General features: G+C 37.0%; 1 protein-coding gene across 1 annotated transcript; it reads left to right on the top strand.

Annotated features, from left to right (window-relative positions):
* The first annotated feature begins 3,950 nt into the window (after positions 1-3,950).
* Positions 3,951-14,176, top strand: notum2 (notum pectinacetylesterase 2). The gene is made up of 12 exons (XM_067459156.1): positions 3,951-5,215; positions 5,389-5,723; positions 5,960-6,012; positions 7,375-7,470; positions 7,564-7,624; positions 7,730-7,806; positions 7,892-7,991; positions 8,774-8,962; positions 10,210-10,310; positions 10,415-10,562; positions 12,167-12,214; positions 12,965-14,176. The coding sequence occupies exons 2-12, from the start codon at positions 5,410-5,412 to the stop codon at positions 13,263-13,265; spliced, it is 1,488 nt and encodes a 495-aa protein (XP_067315257.1). The 5' UTR covers positions 3,951-5,215; positions 5,389-5,409; the 3' UTR covers positions 13,266-14,176.
* The last annotated feature ends 4,838 nt before the right edge of the window (positions 14,177-19,014 follow it).

Raw genomic sequence — 19,014 nt, 5'->3', positions numbered from 1 at the left:
CCTATAGGAAACTCAGGGTCAACTGCAAAAAGTGTATACTGTGTAAAATAATACACAGTATACCCTTGTAAAAAGATATATTTAAAATATACCCTTGTAAAAAGTATACTGGGGACATTTTTTATGTTATTTTTTGGATAAACCATTTTTTTTTTTATAGCTGACAATATGTAAAATATCACTGTTGATATACAGTCCAAAAACACCAGGATTTTCACTGTTTGGACTTTATCTTAAAGTTTAAAGTTGCCCTTTAAATGAATAGTTCACTGAAAAATGAAAATTATGTACTGAATTACTTGTCATTTCAAAACCCTAAAATTCGTCTTCGGATCACAAATGAAGTTCTTTTTGATGAAATCTGAGAGCTTTCTTTCCCATTGACAACAATATGCAACTACTACCACCAAATTTTCTAATGAGACTTGATTGCTTTATATGATGAACAGATTTAATTTAGGATATTATTCATATACACATTGATCAGCAAACACAAACAGCGGCCCAACTTGCTTGATACACGGGAACAAACCTCATTGGTTCTTGTGGAACCTCATTGGTTCAAACGTGCTGCGTAGCACTAGAATGAACCTCACTGATTCGTGAAGAAGCTAAAATGAGCTCCGTAACACAAGAATGGACCTCATTGGTTTTTGTGAAAGCTCAAACGTGCTCCGTAACACGAGAATGAACCTCATTGGTTCTTGTGAAAGCTCAAACGTGCTCCGTAACACGAGAATGAACCTCATTGGTTCTTGCAGAAGTTCAAATGTGCTGCGTAACATGAGAATGAACCTTATTGGTTCTTGCAGGAGATTAAACATCCTGCGTAACTCGTGAATGAACCTCATTGGTTCTTGCAGGAGATCAAATGTGCTGCGTAACTCGAGAATGAACCTCATTGGTTCTTGCAGAAGCAGAAACGTGTTCCGTAACACGAGAATGAACCTCATTGGTTCTTGCAGGAGATTAAACATCTTGCGTAACACGAGAATGAACCTCATTGGTTCTTGCAGGAGATTAAACATCCTGCGTAACACGAGAATGAACCTCATTGGTTCTTGCAGGAGATTAAACATCCTGCGTAACTCGTGAATGAACCTCATTGGTTCTTGCAGATTAAACATCCTGCGTAACTCGTGAATGAACCTCATTGGTTCTTGCAGGAGATTAAACATCCTGCGTAACTCGTGAATGAACCTCATTGGTTCTTGAAGATCAAATGTGCTGTGTAACACAATAATTAACTAAACTTGTTCTCGAGGAAGCTCAAACGTACAGTGTAACACGAGAATGAATCGCATTGGTTTTTGCACGTCAAGTGAACATGCTTGAGTTTCCGTTTACCATACTATTTATATGTAAATAAAAGCCTTCATCATATAAAGCGATTATATCTCTGTAGCTGAAAATGGATGGACAGAAAGTTATATTTAATACTCATCTTTCATTTAAAAAAAAATCTTCATTTGTATTCCAAAGATGAATGAAAGTCTTACAGGTTTGGAATGACATGAGGGTGAGTAATTAATGTATTCATTTACCCAAAATATTAAAATGGTGTAGTACACAGGGAAGTGTTTTCACAGTTGTTAGTGCATCATAGGTCAAAGAAAAATGCAACATGACAGAAGTAGGTTCAGCAATGTAAAACTACACACCTGTAATGTTCTTATACACCGCAGTTGTGTGTGGAATGATGAGATAAAGCTATATTACATGATGAAAGTGACGTTTAAATTGCACTCTTGCTGTGGAATCTCACAATTCAAATCATGTCACTTGTTTTCTATGGCTATTACATCATGGAGCCTGCCAAGGCCATCAATCTCATTGACTGCTTACAGAAGGTTAACATGTCATCTACCATAACGCCTGCTTCAGCACTTTAGTGGGCGTCTCACACTTTGCACCAATCCAGCAAAGCCTGAGATGTCAGTGCTGATGACAAACAGCCATAATCACGGAACGGTTCTCAGCAAAAATCATCACTCCTCTTGGGGCTTGTACTGTGAGCGTGCAAGTCACCTGCACCTTTGCACATATATTTCTCTCTCATAAAGTGCACTTGAGCACTGCTGACAGTCAAAACTATCTAAGATTTTCCAGTAATCTCATTCATCTCATAGTTCAATTCAACCTACAGCTCTAGATGAGCTTGGGTCTGCATGCACCGAACAAGCCGAGCAACTGCCTGGTGTGCAAATCACAAGCATTCAGCTTAGGTGTTTAGATGATGTGATCCCTTTGGATCACGACCTTTACACATTACTCTGCTCTGAAAATCAGATCTATACAGTTCTGGGAGGTGCGGCATGCTTTGATGCCTGTCAGCTGAGAAATGCACTCGCCTGCCTTCAAATACAGTGTTGACACACACACGGACACAGACAAAGTGCTCGGACCACTCAAGCGCTAAATGTCAAGAACTGACCTTGGCTGTACAGTTGAAAAACACATTCCAAACAAAACAGAGTACTAGTTATTTGATGGCCAGTGGCTTGGCTGCCTGATTATGCAGTTATATGAAATTGGTTTCCATTTTAACAAAAATTAGACATTATGCACATTTGCTCTTCTTCCTGTCAGTCAGTAGATGCTGTAAGAAATGCTGTGGAGTTGCTTCGGGTTCAGACCCACAGACAGTCTAACTATTCTGCAGCATCTCGCCAGCTTCTGCAAAAAATCTATTGAAGCAGATATCAAAGACAAAAAAAGACAAGCAATGCCATCTAAATGGTTTTTTCAAAACATTCTGGCTTGTATTGGAAAAAGAAGGTGAAGGATTTACACCTTTTTTTCTCTGTTTTTCTGCATTTTGAGGTCTGCTTCACAGATTGTTGCAGTGAATTTTGGGAAGACAGGAGCACTGTGCGTGCTTCTAAATACAGAAAGAATGAAGAATGCTTTAAGCTCAGTAGATCAAATTCAGAAATGTCATTTGATTAGCTGTTTAGACATTTTTGTCTAAATATTTTCACATATATCTGAAGTGTTTCTGGCAAAACTTTAAAGACTTCAGGTCTTACAGTGCAATGAAAGGTAAAAACATCTTGAGTCTAAAACTGTGCCTATGAGAATAAGTCCAGGGGAGCGTTTCCCGTACAACGACACAGTACCTTATATCGTTGAAGAAATCAAGCTAGTCACAACTGTTTCCCAAAACCATATACTGTCGCAAATCGGTTGTTCAACCACGTTGGTTAATGATGTCATGCAGGTGGTGGAGTATTAACTGCTTTTAATTAATTAATTTGAGATCAAATTAATGCTAGATTTTTTGCTATAAATTATGGACATGCCATCTGAAGACTAATTCTTATTTTTCTCACCTCTTTTGTTTTATTTTTCAGCTTCAAATAGGCTCGTTCCTATGGTTCTTGCAGAGCACGTCCGCACATGCGCACTCCACTCTTCAAAAAAGTTGCTTTAAATCTCTTGACAAACTTAAAAGACATAAATTACATTTGCATGTATTCAAAATAAAATATATATGCTGTCCTGAATGTCAGCTTGCTTATTTTGCTCAAGATAAAGATTTATGAAGTCCACATGTCGTGCAAACAAGAACTCAAACACACGTTTGAGACGCTGTTCGCGAATGTTCATTGTAACGATGGTTTCGGGAAACACCAACTGGTTGAACTTTTGGGAAACGCACCCCTGGATGGGTTAAGCAACTGTAATTATATTATATTATATTATATTATATTATATTATATTATATTATATTATATTATATTATATTATATTATATTATATTTTATATTATAATATATTATATTATATTATATTATATTATATTATATTATATTATATTATATTATATTATATTATATTATATTATATTATATTATATTATATTATATTATATTATATTATATTATATTATATTACAAAAGTGCTATATCTGGTTTACCCTTCTCAAAAATGTCCAAAAACCTACAAGGTATACGAGTATAAAATAAGACCAATGAACTGATTGTGAACAATTATCCTTATGTAGCAACTTGAGTTAGGAAACAGGCAGCCTACTGTGTTTCTGAATTGAGTCTTAATGTTTTTTTGTTTTTTGTTTTTTTTAATCAAAGTAGGGTCTAGTAGGTGTGGTTTTTGCCTCCTAAGCCCATGGCTTTATTTTAGATATATACACTTGTGTAGTTTTGCAGGAATGAGTGATTACAGAGGCCAGACTAGGTCAGGCTAAAGCTATCCAAGATCGGTTTCAAATACTCCTGCCTTCTATCTCCCTGTTCTGTATGCAAAATGTTGTCAGTTGGTTTCTTACTAAATACCTTTTTTCATTGTCCAGAAATGTATTAGTAGGATTTTATTGCAGTTTTTTTTATTGTAAATGTATCAACTAGCTACTGACTGAAAAAAAAATTCCTTTTAACTTTTATTGATTCTTGTTGAGTAACAATTTTTTTTAACCAAGTTATACCTAGCGTCACGGTCAGACAAAGAGGTTTTTTTTCAAGCAAGGGACAGTGCTCACAGATGGAAGTTTGCTGTAGTTGGTCATACACAAAGATAGAAAAGGTCTCCTATGCCGAAGATGTAAGAAACTTTTCATAACGTCAGTGGATAATGACAGCATCAGTCTATCAGCTGCAGTATTATGTGAAGGTCACATATCAACCCATGTTATTGAAGTCAGCAGATACTTTGTATTCCGTCGTTTTACAAAGAGCTCTTTCTTAATTTAAGAGTTTACATTTTCAGAAGAGACAATCAAAGGATTATTAGGAGTGAGTGAAGAGTTTCTCCATATTAGAGTGAGCAGGGAGAGGTCTGCTCCAATGACCTAGAGCCACATGCCATGTAGCTGCTGGGTTATGCAGGTATTTCAACCATGTAGGTGTTTAAATCAAAGTTGAGGGTAGGGGAGGGCTTGTTGTGAGACTAAGTTAGGTGGGGTTGGAAGTCTTTGAATTATGGGTGGGAGAGCGCATGTTATCTTTTCTCCTCGCCATTAGACGTCCAGGTTTGGTGTGTCATTGGTTGCAGCCCAGAGCTGGCACCAGCTCAAAGGGGATGTTGAGAAATGCAGCCCATATGGTGGCACTATAAAATCTAGCACAGACCACAACGAAAGACAACGATCTGTTCAGGACGCCAGCACAGCATCAATTCGAAAACCACCTTTCCCGCAGCACCTGAGGATTTTTGCTCTCAAAGACACCAAGGGGACCAGGACCAGTTGTTTAAAGGGGTGAGTGTTTATTTTAAGATTGTGGCCATAAGGTTGATTGTTTGTTATTTATTGGTGGTCGCAGATCAAGTGAATTAAAAGCAGTGTCCTTTCAAAGCATGGGCCCTTCTGATACAAATTAAGATTTTGCTATAAATCGTTTCATGCAGACTGTTCTGTTTGGCCTATTTTAGGGAGGTCCTGTCGGATTGGATATGAATATTCTGTGTCATGTTATGTTCCTGCTTCTGCTGGGAGTCATTTCTTGCCAGAACAACAATCGCAATGCCAAGGCGGGTGGAAAACCTGCAAAGAAGCCTAACAGCCAACCTATAGAGGCAACCCAGCATGGCCCTGAAGATGACCCAAACCCTAGGCTGGCTGGTTCTGCTGATTCCAGTAAAGAAACAAATCCCGGAGGTCGTGGCGCCACCCAACAAAGCGCATCTGCCAACAAGCCTGTTGATGAAATGAAGCTGTACTTTCTTAAAAACACATTAGTGACATGCAACGATGGCACTGCCGCTGGGTAAGACACAGCATTGACATCTTCACTGCTAGGTGCATTTAATAAACTTGGCAATTTTCAGTTTCTATACTGATGAAAACTGAATTCAACGGTGTGTGTCAAGTTAATAAACTGTTTAGCTACAAAACTGCACCAGTGCTGCGATGTCGTATTAAATATTGGTCCTTTGATCGTTTTGAAAATGTCCTCATATGGCTATGTTCCCTAGACCATCTATATTTATTTGTGGCCCACAGGTTTTACCTAAAGGAGTTCAAAGGAAGCAAGAGATGGCTGATATTTTTGGAAGGTGAGTATTTAAAACGAAGTTAATTTTGTCGAGAGAGGTCAGCCAGCTTAAATGCAGTGCTCTGCGTTATTTTGACTGCTGGTCATCTTCTTAGATGTAATTTTTCTTGCTTTTTTGGAGCACTTCACATCACATTGGTTCACCATGTCGAAAACATATAGTGTCACTGGACAAGAAAAGTAACATTCAATGTTGAATTAGCCATGTGAAAATGAAACAATGCAATAAGGAAACAAGGTGAGAGCACATAAATCATGCAGCGTCTCTTGACTTGGAAAGCCTCGACAAGAGGAAGTGTTTTTAAATAGAGGGGGAGAGACTATCAAACTTACTTAACGTAACTGTAACAATAATACGCTGTAACTGCTGTAGCAGGCTGACATGGATTCATTATGCTGTTTTGTAAATTAAAAACAAGAATAAAATAATATAGTAGACTAATATTCATGCTTAATTAATGCACAGATAATAGGTTAATGTATGACTCATGAAGAACTAAACCATTTATTAGTGATCACTGCATCAGCAACTAATTAAGATTTTATATGATTAATATATTAAGTGACCATTAAATTGTTATTATTTAAATGTGTCATATTGTATTAATTCCCTAATAACATATTATATTAACTAATGGTGTAAATTCATATGTTAATTACCACAGTGGGTCAAAGCCAAGCATTTCAGTTGTTTGATTTAATTAATCATTAGCTAAAAATTTCCAAAGATATCATTATGTTATATGACTTTACTTTTTGAGGCACATGACTATTAAGTTAACTAATTTAAAATTAATTCAAAAGCCATAACCACAATGTCATATTACTTAATTAGTTAACAGTCATGTGCTTCAACAAGTAGTCATGGCATAATGATACCTTTGCAAACAAATCATTAGCTAATGATTGATTAAAGCAGACAAATGGAAGTTGCAGTGCATGGCTTTGACCCATTGTGGTAATTAACACATTAATTTACATTATTAGTTAATATACGGTAATATGTTATTGGGGAATTAATTAATTGGGGAATATTAATATAAAATGTCATATTTAATATATAGAAATTCATATATTACTTATTATATTAATCATATAGAATGTTCATTAGTTGCTGATGCAGTAATCATTAATAAATAGTTCTTCATGAGTCATATATTAACTCATGGTTATTTGTGCATTAGCTAAGCATGAATTATTGCATTCCATCTTGTAAAGTGTTACCATTAACTCTGTATCCTACTGCAAATTTTTACCAGAAGGTAGTAATCACAGCAAATTTGTGCCAGTTCAAACTATCTAAGCTTTTGAACTCTGCACAAAGGATGGCTATGTGAGTTTAATTCCAATGAATCCTATTTAGGTGGCTGGTGCTGTTACAACAAAGAGACCTGCGATTCCAGATACAAAGCTATCCCCCGACTTATGAGCTCAACTGACTGGCCTCAGACACGCAAAGGTATAGGCTGATGTTAAGCAGACACACAGCAACACATCTTCTAGTCACGCAAGCCATTATTCAGTGATTGTAAATATAATCAATTCTTTTCAGGGAGTGGTTTGCTATCAACACAAGCTGATGAAAATCCTCACTGGTACAATGCCAATATTGTGTAAGTTTCTGAAAACTCAGAAACTCAAGAATGAGATTTACATCACCTTTATAATTCACATCTTACTGGCTTGTGTGTCTTATCTGATGTATCTTATGTGACTAGGTTTGTTCCCTACTGTTCAAGTGATGTGTGGAGTGGTAACAAAGCAGCATCAAAATCTAAACAGGGAAAAGAAACAGGTACATCTTTCAGTGATAAGTTTGATCTTACTCTTACCATTTTGTTACCAAAATTAGGATCCTCTATTTCTTTATTCTGCCATAGAATATGCTTTCATGGGATCACAAATCATTCGGGAGGTGATCAAAGATCTTGCCCCAAAAGGACTGAAACAAGCCAAAGTTGTAATGTTAGCAGGAACGAGGTGAGATCTCACTACCTATGTATCCAAATGCTTGTTTAGAGATAAAGTTGAGATTAACTAAAGATAAAAAATATTCATGACATTGATTTGTATCTCATTTCTGTATGTTCCTCAAATAATGGAACGGATTTACAGTTTTCTTTTCATTCATTAATAGTATTAATCTCGAAATACAGTAAGCATTATTCATTGACTGGCCTGGACAAAATGTATTAGTGGCTAATTATTAGTATTATTGCTCAGACCATTATATTTGTGGCTGTTCTTCAATTTGTTTCCCCATTACATGAATGATAACTATAATAAATCCCATAATTGGATTTGAATTCACTTATAAACAAAGACAACACTAACACCCATTACACCTGTTGCTGCATATTGAGATCTAATAACAAGATGCTATGAACAATTGAAACAAAGCCATCTGGAGTACCATAAAATCCTATTCCCGTCCATGGACCACCCCTTCAGTTTTACCACAACACCACCTCCATACACAACACTGACCGAAGCACTATTTTCAGCACATCCTGTTGTCTACCATAAAATTTTACTGCAGCCTGTAATGCAATAAACCTGATGACATAATGACATAATATCTATATATGTGTCCTGCCATGCAGCATTCTTCCAAGGTTAGCAACATGTTTAGTCGGTTTTCCCAAAGCATTTGTCGAAGCCATTTTTATGTTCAGAGTTTACTAGCTTGACGATCTGATTTTGGAGGCTGAGGTAATATTTTGGGAGTGAAACCAGATTGAGGCTCCGATTCTCTCCTGCAGTGCCGGTGGAACAGGTGTACTGCTGAACATTGATAAGGTGTCCAGTCTTCTGGAGCAGCTGGGTGCAGATGCTCAGGTGCGCGGCCTTGTCGACTCAGGCTGGTTTCTGGAAAGCAAACAGCAAAAAGTTCCTGACTGTCCAGACAGTGCTTCCTGTACCCCTGTAGATGCCATAAAAAAAGGACTTCGGTAAAGTTTCTCAATTTATGTGGTTTTGGTGGCATTTTAATTTACACTTACACAAATCCGTGTTAATTGAATCAATAACTTTAGCAATAACCAAAGCATACCTTGTGTAAAATAAGAAGGCCTACACTTTTAAAAAGTGTTGCCTACTTATTACGGAAATAATAAACTCAAGAGTGAACTAAATTATAATTTAGGACACTTAATTGCATGTTCTTTACAATTAAATTAAAATGTATTATACTTTAAATGTATATTAAATGCAATTAGTTGAGCTTAATAGTGCTTTTTTACCCACTTAAGTAGGACTTAAGTACACCTTAATGCATAATTTCGTAATTCTATTATGTTACATTTTATTTTAAGATGTCCTTGTTACAGTGTAACATTACATGTAAGTACTGAGTAATAATAATTAACACATGCACACTATAGGGTTAGGAACAGGGATTGGTTTAGGGTTAGTTGCATGTAATTATGCACATTTTATGCATTTATTGTCTTTATAATACTGACAAGAATTCAGGATTAATGTGAAACTTTTATTTTACATAGTATCATCAGTGACATCAGTTAGTTAATTAGAATCTCTTGAAGCATCGAAAATACATTTTGTTCCAAAAATAACAAAAACTACGACTTTATTCAGCATTGTCTTCTCTTCCCTGTTTGTGTTCAATCCTCAAATAAAGATTCAAACGGTTGTGAATCAGTGAATCGATCAATGATTCGGATCGCCAATGTCATGTGATTTCAGCAGTTTGGCAGTTTGACATGCGATCTGAATCATTGATCGATTCACTAATTCACAACCGTTTCAATCTTTATTTGAGGATACTTTTATTCCCTTTCTGGACATGGACAGTATAGTGTGCATACACTTAGATATGCTGTCAGACTAAATATAAAATATCTTAAACTGTGTTCTGAAGATAAATGGAGGTCTTACGGGTGTGGAACGACATTAGGGTGTCATTAATGACATAAATTTCATTTTTGGGTGAACTAACCCTTTAAGTGACATTTTATACCTGCAAGTAGTAAAACATACTTTTATGATTTTAATTACACTGCAAGTGCACAATTAAGTGCACTTCTTTTTCACAAGTGATGACCAAAAGTGCTGTGCTATTTCTAAAGCAAGCATCATTGTTAATGTTGCTTGCTTAGGATTAGGCATTTTGACCTAAACTTCAGCACATAACTCACCCAAATCTTGTTATTTTCTGATGATTTTATTTCTCTGTTAGGTTGTGGAGTGGTGTTGTTCCAGAAAAGTGCAAACAGCAGTATAAAAGAGGCGAGGATTGGCAATGCTTTTTTGGACACAAGCTGTACTCCTACATAACCGGTGAGGATGTGCTGTCGGTGCGATATGAATGAAAACATTTTCACGAAAGTGACTAATGCTAATAAGAATTACTTCTTTTAAAATAAGGATGTGTCCTTTTGTAGCTCCGCTGTTTGTGGTGCAATGGTTGTTTGATGAGGAACAGTTACGAGTGGAGAACATTTATATGGGCGGCCAGTCCCTCTCAGAGGAGCAGTGGACCTACATGCAGAACCTGGGAAAAGAGTTAAAAAACTCTCTCAAAGATGTTACGTGAGTACATATATTACTTGTACTTGCTAAATTTGAACAACTAAATAATTATCAAAAGTAGTGTACAGTGTAAATTTGATATTCATTTGATTATCAATGATAATTTCTATTCATATTAGGATTTTAATAAGAATCTTTTTAAAGGGATAATTCACCCAAAAAGGAAAATTGTATGTATATCTGCTTACCCGCAGGGCATCCAAGATATAGATGTCTTTGTTTCTTAAGTTGAACACCAATTAATTTTTTTGAACTCCAACCGTTACAGTCTGTCAGTCGCATAATGCATGTCAATGGTTACAGTTGAGAGTATGAGATCCATGAGAGTAAAAAAAACATACACTTAAGAATCCATATTAAACCCTGCGGCTTATGACGACACATTGATGTCTGAAGACACGAAACGATCAGTTTGTGAGAGAAACTAAACAGTATTTATATAATTTTTTTACCTTAAATGCAACACTATGTACATCAACGTTTACTGCGCGATAACTTCCGGTAAGTGCGGTCAAAACACAATATCACTTCCGCCTCTTGTATCCGATTGAGATACACCATATTGTGTACATTTGACCTCACTCACCGGAAGTGATGCCGCGCTCAAGGCTGTTGTACATAGATTGCATTCAAGGTAAAAAAAATATTATATACACACTGTTCGGTTTCTCGCACAAACCCATCGTTTTCTGTCTTAAAGGGTTAGTTCACCCAAAAATGAAATTTATGTCATTAATTACTCCACACCCGTAAGACCTCCGATCATCTTCAGAACACAGTTTAAGTCGAAATTTTACATTTAGTCCGACAGCGTATGCAAATGTATGCACACTATACTGTCCATGTCCAGAAAGGGAATAAAAACATCATCAAATTAGTCCATATGTGATATCAGTTAGTTAATGAGAATCTCTTGAAGCATTGAAAATACATTTTGGTCCAAAAATAACAAAAACTATGACTTGATATGATTCGGATCGCGTGCCAAACTGCTGAAATCACGTGACATTGGCGATCCGAATCATGAATCAATACGCTGATATAAAGTTTTTGTTTTTGTTATTTTTGGATCAAAATGTATTTTCGATGCTTCAAGAGATTCTAACTAACTAACTGATGCCACATCTGGACTACTCTGATGATGTTTTTATTCCCTTTCTGGACATGGACAGTATAGTGTGCATACACTTGCATACGCTCTCGGACTAAATATAAAATATCTTAAACTGTGTTCTGAAGATAAACAGAGGTCTTACGGGTGTGGAATGACATTGGGGTGAGTCATTAATGACATAAATTTCATTTTTGGGTGAACTAAACCTTTAAGACATCAATGTGTCGTCATGAGCCACAGGGTTTAATATGGTGTATGTTTTTTAATGGCAGACTTGCAGACTGCAAGTTAAAAATCTTAGTTTGTTTTCTACTGAAGAACCAAATACACTTACATCTTGGATGCCCTGGGAATAAGAAGATAAATATAACATTTTCATTTTTAATTGAACTTAATATCCAAGAAAAACCATTATGCAAAAATGATGAATCTGTATTTTGCTCAAGGCTGTATTTCGTGTACTAAACTTTCCTTCTGCATGTTGTTTTAGGGCCGTGTTCGCTCCCTCCTGTCTTTCCCACACTTTGATTACCAAAAGGTAAGGGCACGCAGGCACCCCAGGGCACACTCCTCATGGGTGAGCTCATACGCCTGCATTTGAACACTCGTCCATCATGATGCATTCTAGGTGTCACCAAAATGCCACCTCATGGTTTCACACTTAATTAATGGCTCCCTCTATGAGCTCAGCTGAGAGATCAGTAGGACAGATGATTTGTGAGGTGACCCAGCTTAAAGCAGAGGTAGCCACTTATAAAGAGACTGGTTAGACTGAAGGGACATTAAATTGCCAATTAGTTACAACTTTTGTCTAATAAAGAAATATAAAAGGCTAGTTCGCCCAAAAATGAAAATTTGGTCATTAATTACTCACCTTCATGTGGCTCCAAACCCGTAAGACCTTTGTTCATCTTCGGAACACAAATTAAGATATTTTTGATGAAATCCAAGAGGTTTCTGAACCACAACAATGTCATTGCAACTTTCATAGCCCAGAAGTTAGGAAAGACATTGTTAAAATAGTTCATGTGACGACAGTGATTCAACCTTAATGTTATGAAGCACAAAGAATACTTTTTTAAGAAGGGAAGAGAACTACTATGTAAAATCTTTTTTTTTTTTTTTTTTACTAAACAAAAAAAACAAACAGATTTGTCTAGATTAGAGTGACGTAAAAGTCATACTAATTCCAATAGGACTGTTCAAACTGGTCACATACAAAAAAAAAACTTGTATCTGATTTTAGGTTCTGAGCTGTTCATACCATATCTTATTTTTTCTCTTTCAGTAATTGGATGGATTTCCAGGTTAAGGGGACGTCACTTTCCCGTGCTCTGCAGTGCTGGGACAAAAGTCTTCAGGAGGCCAATAAGAACAGCAAAACCGCTCTGAAGGGCTGTCCCTTTCATCTCATCGATAACTGCCAATGGCCACAGTGCAATCCAACTTGTCCAGCCCTGATTGACCAGGCCACACAGCAGGAGATGACTCTGCTCCAGGTGCTGGCCAGCATGGGCTTGGACCTGCAAAAGCTAGGCGTGGATGTAAGCGGGGATATTTCAGCCAGCATGGTCAGCAATGGTGGCTAAATTAGCATTAGCAAGCAGTGGTGTTCTTATCGACACAGTTCACCTCATCCATACTTTCGAGATCAGTGTTCAGTGGCTTCCTCTCTGGCCACTTCCAGAGATGGACCTGGGTTTGTTTAATGAACATGTCACTGGATTTCAGTCTGCCTTTAAAACCATGTTCTATCAACAGGAATGATTTCAGGTTCTCCAAGTAAGCGACCCTGGGTTCCTCTAGACACAGTTAATCAATGGTTATTATCACAACTGCGAAATAATCAAATGCATCACTTCAGTAAGAGAACTAGTGTCTGAATTCAATGTTTTAACTAAAACTGTCTGACAGCATCATACTTTACCAATAGAATCAAAAAGAGCTGAATTGACTGTTATTGAATCTGAAGAATGTACAAGCTGTGAATCGACAAGGATTTCAGTAGGATGTTTCTCTTTGCATCATGTTTTGGAGAAAATCAGTGAGCAGTCTAATAACTGCATGTTTTTGGAAAGAAAGAAAGAAAGAAAAAAACGTGACAGGACAGCAGAAGATTGCAGCAACCACATTTTCCAAACATCCTGCCACAATACTTACTCTACGATATGTGTATCTTCATTATTTTTTAGCAAGTGCATGCTGTTTTAAGACGTTGTAGTCCATTTTGTAGACGAGACTCATAAAAATGGAATACATTGATGTGAATGGATAACGTGGTATCTGTTTATTTTTGCCTTATATATAAGTGTGCAATTATTGACAACCATCCTCAAATACAAAAGAAAAGCAAATACTTTTAAATATATTTATCTCACATCCACATAAGTATTCTTCTTGCCTATTGTCATGATCTGTAATATCCATCAAGTTGTATTTTTTGACATTTATAGTTTGTTTGAATTATCTTGAACAGCATTAAAAGACGAATGGAAGCTTTTATATGTACAAGATGTTTTAGATGACACCTGCTCTCTCTCTCTCTCTCTCTCTCTCTCTCTCTCTCTCTCTCTCTCTCTGTGTGTGTGTGTGTGTGTATGTGTGTGTGTGTGTGTGTGTGTGTGTGTGTGTGTGTGTGTGTGTGTGTGTGTGTGTGTGTGTGTGTGTGTGTGTGTGTGTGTGTGTGTGTGTGTGTGTGTGTGAGACATATGAGGACACAAATGTGTATAATGTCCTCAATTTTCAAAAAGCTTATAAATCATACAGGATAAGTTTTTTTGAGAAAGTACAAATGCAGAATGTTCTTTGTGATGGTTAGGGTTTAGGTTTAGGGGCAGTGTAAGGGGATAGAAAATACGGTTAGTACGGTATAAAAAACCATTAAGCCTATGGAATGTTCCCATATGTCAGAAAAACAAACGTGTGTGTGTGGGCATGTTTTTGTGACATATGAGGAATGAATGTGTATAATGACATGGGTATGACATAGGCATTACAAGGAGAGGGTGAACTATGAGGACATTGCCCATGTCCCCACTTTTTAAAATGCTTATAAATCATACAGGATTTTTTATTAGAAAGTAAAAATGCAGAATGCTTCCTGTGATGGGTAGGTTTAGGGGCAGGGGCAGTGTAAGGGGATAGGAAATACAGTTTGTACAGTATAAAAACCATTACGCTTATGGAATGTCCCCATATGTCACAAAGGCAAACGTGTGTGTGTGTGTGTGTGTGTGTGTGTGTGTGTGTGTGTGTGTGTGTGTGTGTGTGTGTGTGTGTGTGTGTCTTACTGAAATTGAGTGTTTTAATGTACCTGAGGAATATGACAAATATCACTAGTAGATTAATGGATGCTTTTTGACTTGACTAATGAATGTGAATTACACACATAAAACATTTGACAATATAAAAGTAAAAGCAAAATAGAAGGGGAATGGCAGCGTTAACAGTCATTACAAAACACTGTGAATGAACTGATCTGTTTGAAATGTGATAGCCTATGAGCAATTCTTGTTCAAACCCAGAATGATTTCTTAGTAGTAAAATTTTGCGCTCAACCACAATCTTATCAGATATCATCTACTATTTAAATAGGATAACCAGGTTGCATGTCATCTCACTGAAAAAGATATCTAAATTGAACCAAGTTTACTGTCTGAGCAGAAGAACATTATGGACTGGAATTTCTATTTCTTTTTGAGCTCCATTTCTTTTTTGCTAGGCTGAAATGTGTTGTAGAACTGTTCTTAATTTCTGAAATGTCTTAAGGCGGGCGTACACTGTGCGAATTCGGACACTCGGAAGGTCGTGAGATATTGCAGACGCTACGAGTCATTTAATTTGATCATCGCATCAAATCAGCTGGTACACGGCACGACTGTTTGCACCGCGAGCCGGCCGCGCTCACACGAGTTTTCCTGTAACACAGACACCGGAGCTTTCAATGTTGCTGCTATAGCTTTAGACACAAAAAATAAAGAAAAGAGGTGTGAAAATGATTTGTTGAAAAGCAGAGAACAGCCATTCCTTTTAACCGAAACAACCAGAGGGAGAGAGAAGAGTGCACGTCAGAGAGAGAAAGTGTGTGTGTGTGAACTCAGTATGTGGCAGCCACTGAGCTAATAATAGTCATATAGATTGAGTATGTGACGTGCTTGTGCATGACTTGGCAATAGGGGACAGCCACATGCTGGTTTAAAACATTTTTTAAAATTATCGTAAGGTCGGGAGGTGCACTTAATAACGTGCTCGGTTCGTCTCGTAGTTCCTCTCACGGTGCGAGCCGCGACGATACGAGCATCACGATGTCCACGCGATTCATCCCGAGAAAAAAAAAATCGTCTGCGAGTTCGTACGACAGCAAAAATCGAACCGTGTACGCCCGCCTTTAGTGAAGTATAGAATAGTGAAGGACAATATTAAATAATGCAGGGATGTTGAAAAGCTTAACTGTCCCGAGACACTGGAGGCTCCCGCATTCCAGCGACCCTGCAGAGAATGAATGGATGAATTAATGAAAAGCTTTTAGGCATGATGTCAGTGTCTGGACGGTCTGCTATAGGCCTAGGTGTTATGGTGTGTAGATGCCAAGACGAAGAGTTCAAGACTTCCAAAACACAAGGGATACTTTATTCACAATAAACTGGATTTCCAATGAACATCTAACACGTTACCTTTACATAGACAATAACAGTGGGCATAACGGAGACCGGACAAAGACAGAGTGAACACAAGAAACTTAAATACCAACCCTGCGTCCCAATTCGCATACTATCCATCCTAAATAGTATTCGAAAATAGAATTAGTATGTCCCAAATCGTAGTATGTTGAAAAGAGTATTCCAAAGATTCCCGGATGGTTTACTATTTCCGGTCTGAATTCGAAGTATGAATCGATGGGCACTCTAACGGCTGATATTGCCCACAACCCACTGCGAGGTGTATGGGGATTCGATTAGAACTACAAACTCGGATAAAAAGCGTTAAAAAACTACAAACATGACGGATGTGCGAGTTCGACGGTTAAGTAGAGAAGTTTAGATAAAGGGGTTTGAGTGACCAACTATCAATATTTAACCTGACAAAAATATATTTATTCAGTGTTGTCCACATTATATTTCACCTGCAGCAGCATTGTGAACTTTTGTAATGACACGTTTGGCCATTAACTTTTAAATGCATCATTATATTTAAACTGCAAACACATGAGGAGAGTCTCTGCATTAAAGACCCACAAATGGCAGATCAACGAGCGGCTACATTTCTCTCCGATACGGTAAGAGATTAATCTGTATGTGGAGGATTTGAACTGTGACGAATCTGACGATGATTGACAGGACAGTTAAACGGCGACGGGATGCACGTAACTAAGCGACAGAGTGCGTTAAAGATGGCGAAGTAGTATGTCCCGAAGCTTGCATACTTTTCTGCTACACACTCAAAAGTATATACTTTTTCTTCACAAAAAGAGTACATACTTTTAGGACGTAGTATAAGTAGGCGAATTGGGACGCAGCACAACACTGATGACTGACTAACGAAGGGGAACAGGTGATACAGATGACTAGACACAGCTGAACATGCTACACTAATGAGGGGACTGAAACATGGCGGGAAAACTAGAATAAAGGAACGAAACCAGGAAGTACAGGGGGAAACAACAGACAAAGACCAGACATGTGACAATAGGTTTTGTTTCCAATGCAATTTCCTAAAAGAATCAAGTGGAAACTTTGAGTAGTAGTTTCATGTAATAAAGCAAATACATGACTAAGACACTTCTCAGGAGTGTTAGAACAAAATATGTCTAAAGGGGAATTTCACAATTATATCCATGCATAAACAATTCATTGTGAAAGATACAAAATGGTGGGGGGAATCAGGTCAAAAGTAACTATACAGACAAGTCAAGGCTGGCTTCCTGTACACAGCAGCTTGACTACAAACAACTACGGCCTGAAGTCATTTAAGGTTATCAAGCTGTCACATTTCTTGCTTCTGTGCAAACACAAACTCAGTAATCTGCTTTATTTCATGGAAGATGTTCACTGAATAATTAAGAATAATTTTCCTAAATTTAAGTAGAAAGATTTGTGCTTTCGTTGTTCATATTGCCTCTCTTGGCTATTCTTCTTCCGATTAAAATGTTTATGCATTATACGTAAATATTACATTTTCATGTGCAAATTATGATGCATTTCCCTTTAATTTACCGTCAATAAGATGCACATCCAATAATACTTGATATACTTGAATTCTATCAGCAGTGTTGGTTCTACAAGTATTTTTCCCATCCATTTCTCTCGGCTACAGGAATTTCAAAAAGTCTTTGTTAAAGCATTATAATCCATGAACCAAGCCGACCAGTTACAAGGTGCATCTTGATATATCAAACTCTGATTTAAAGCAAACGTACAGGACTTTTTACTTAATGGCACATACAGTAAATGTGCCAAAGCCTTAGACACATTAGTATTTTCACAAACAAACAAAAAAATAGTTTTAAGCCAGTTATTTATATATTTTGCTGTAGTGTGTCAATAGAAAACATCAGTGTACATTTCTAAACATTTCTTTTGTCATTATTGTAATAATCCAATGAGATTTTTGTATGCACAAGGAGTCTGACAACAGCCGGTATGCTCCACACAGAGATCAGTGATCACTTTCAAGAACACTGCTAAGAATTGAACCTCTGTTTATCTTCAGAACACAGTTTAAGATTTTTTATATTTAGTCTGAGAGCGTATGCAAGTGTATGCACACTATACTGTCCATGTCCAGAAAGGGAATAAAACCATCATCAAAGTAGTCCATATGTGACATCAGTTAGTTAATTACAAACTCTTGAAGCATCGAAAATACATTTTGGTAAAATAACAAAAACTATGACTTTATTCAGCATTGTCTTCTCTTCCCTGTTGGTTTTCAGTCCTCAAATAAAGACTTAAATGGTTGTGAATCAGTGTATTGATTCATGATTCGGATCGCGTGTCAAACTGCCAAACTGCTGAAATCACGTGACACTGGCGATCTGAATCATGAATCAATACGCTGATTCATAACCATTCTAATCTTTGTTTGTTTTCTTTATTAAGATGGCATTTATCAAGCCTCTGAGAATTACTCCCAAGAACACTGCTAAGAATTGACTTAAGAGTAAAATAATTCTCAAGCATCTCATTCTTAATTTAAGTGAAGTGTAGGAGTAAATCTGAAGTGTCAGTTTTAGAGATGATTTACAACACTTTGCTGTGCCACAAACAGGATTTTGGATGACGACATAGGCATGGACCAATCACTGAATAGATTTCTATCAAGAATATACTCAGATAAATT

Source organism: Pseudorasbora parva, chromosome 12 (assembly GCF_024679245.1).
Source record: "Pseudorasbora parva isolate DD20220531a chromosome 12, ASM2467924v1, whole genome shotgun sequence".
In the NCBI taxonomy this organism is placed as follows: Eukaryota; Metazoa; Chordata; class Actinopteri; order Cypriniformes; family Gobionidae; genus Pseudorasbora; species Pseudorasbora parva.
Note: the sequence above shows the minus strand (reverse complement) of the source record. Positions and strands in the feature narration are given on the sequence as shown.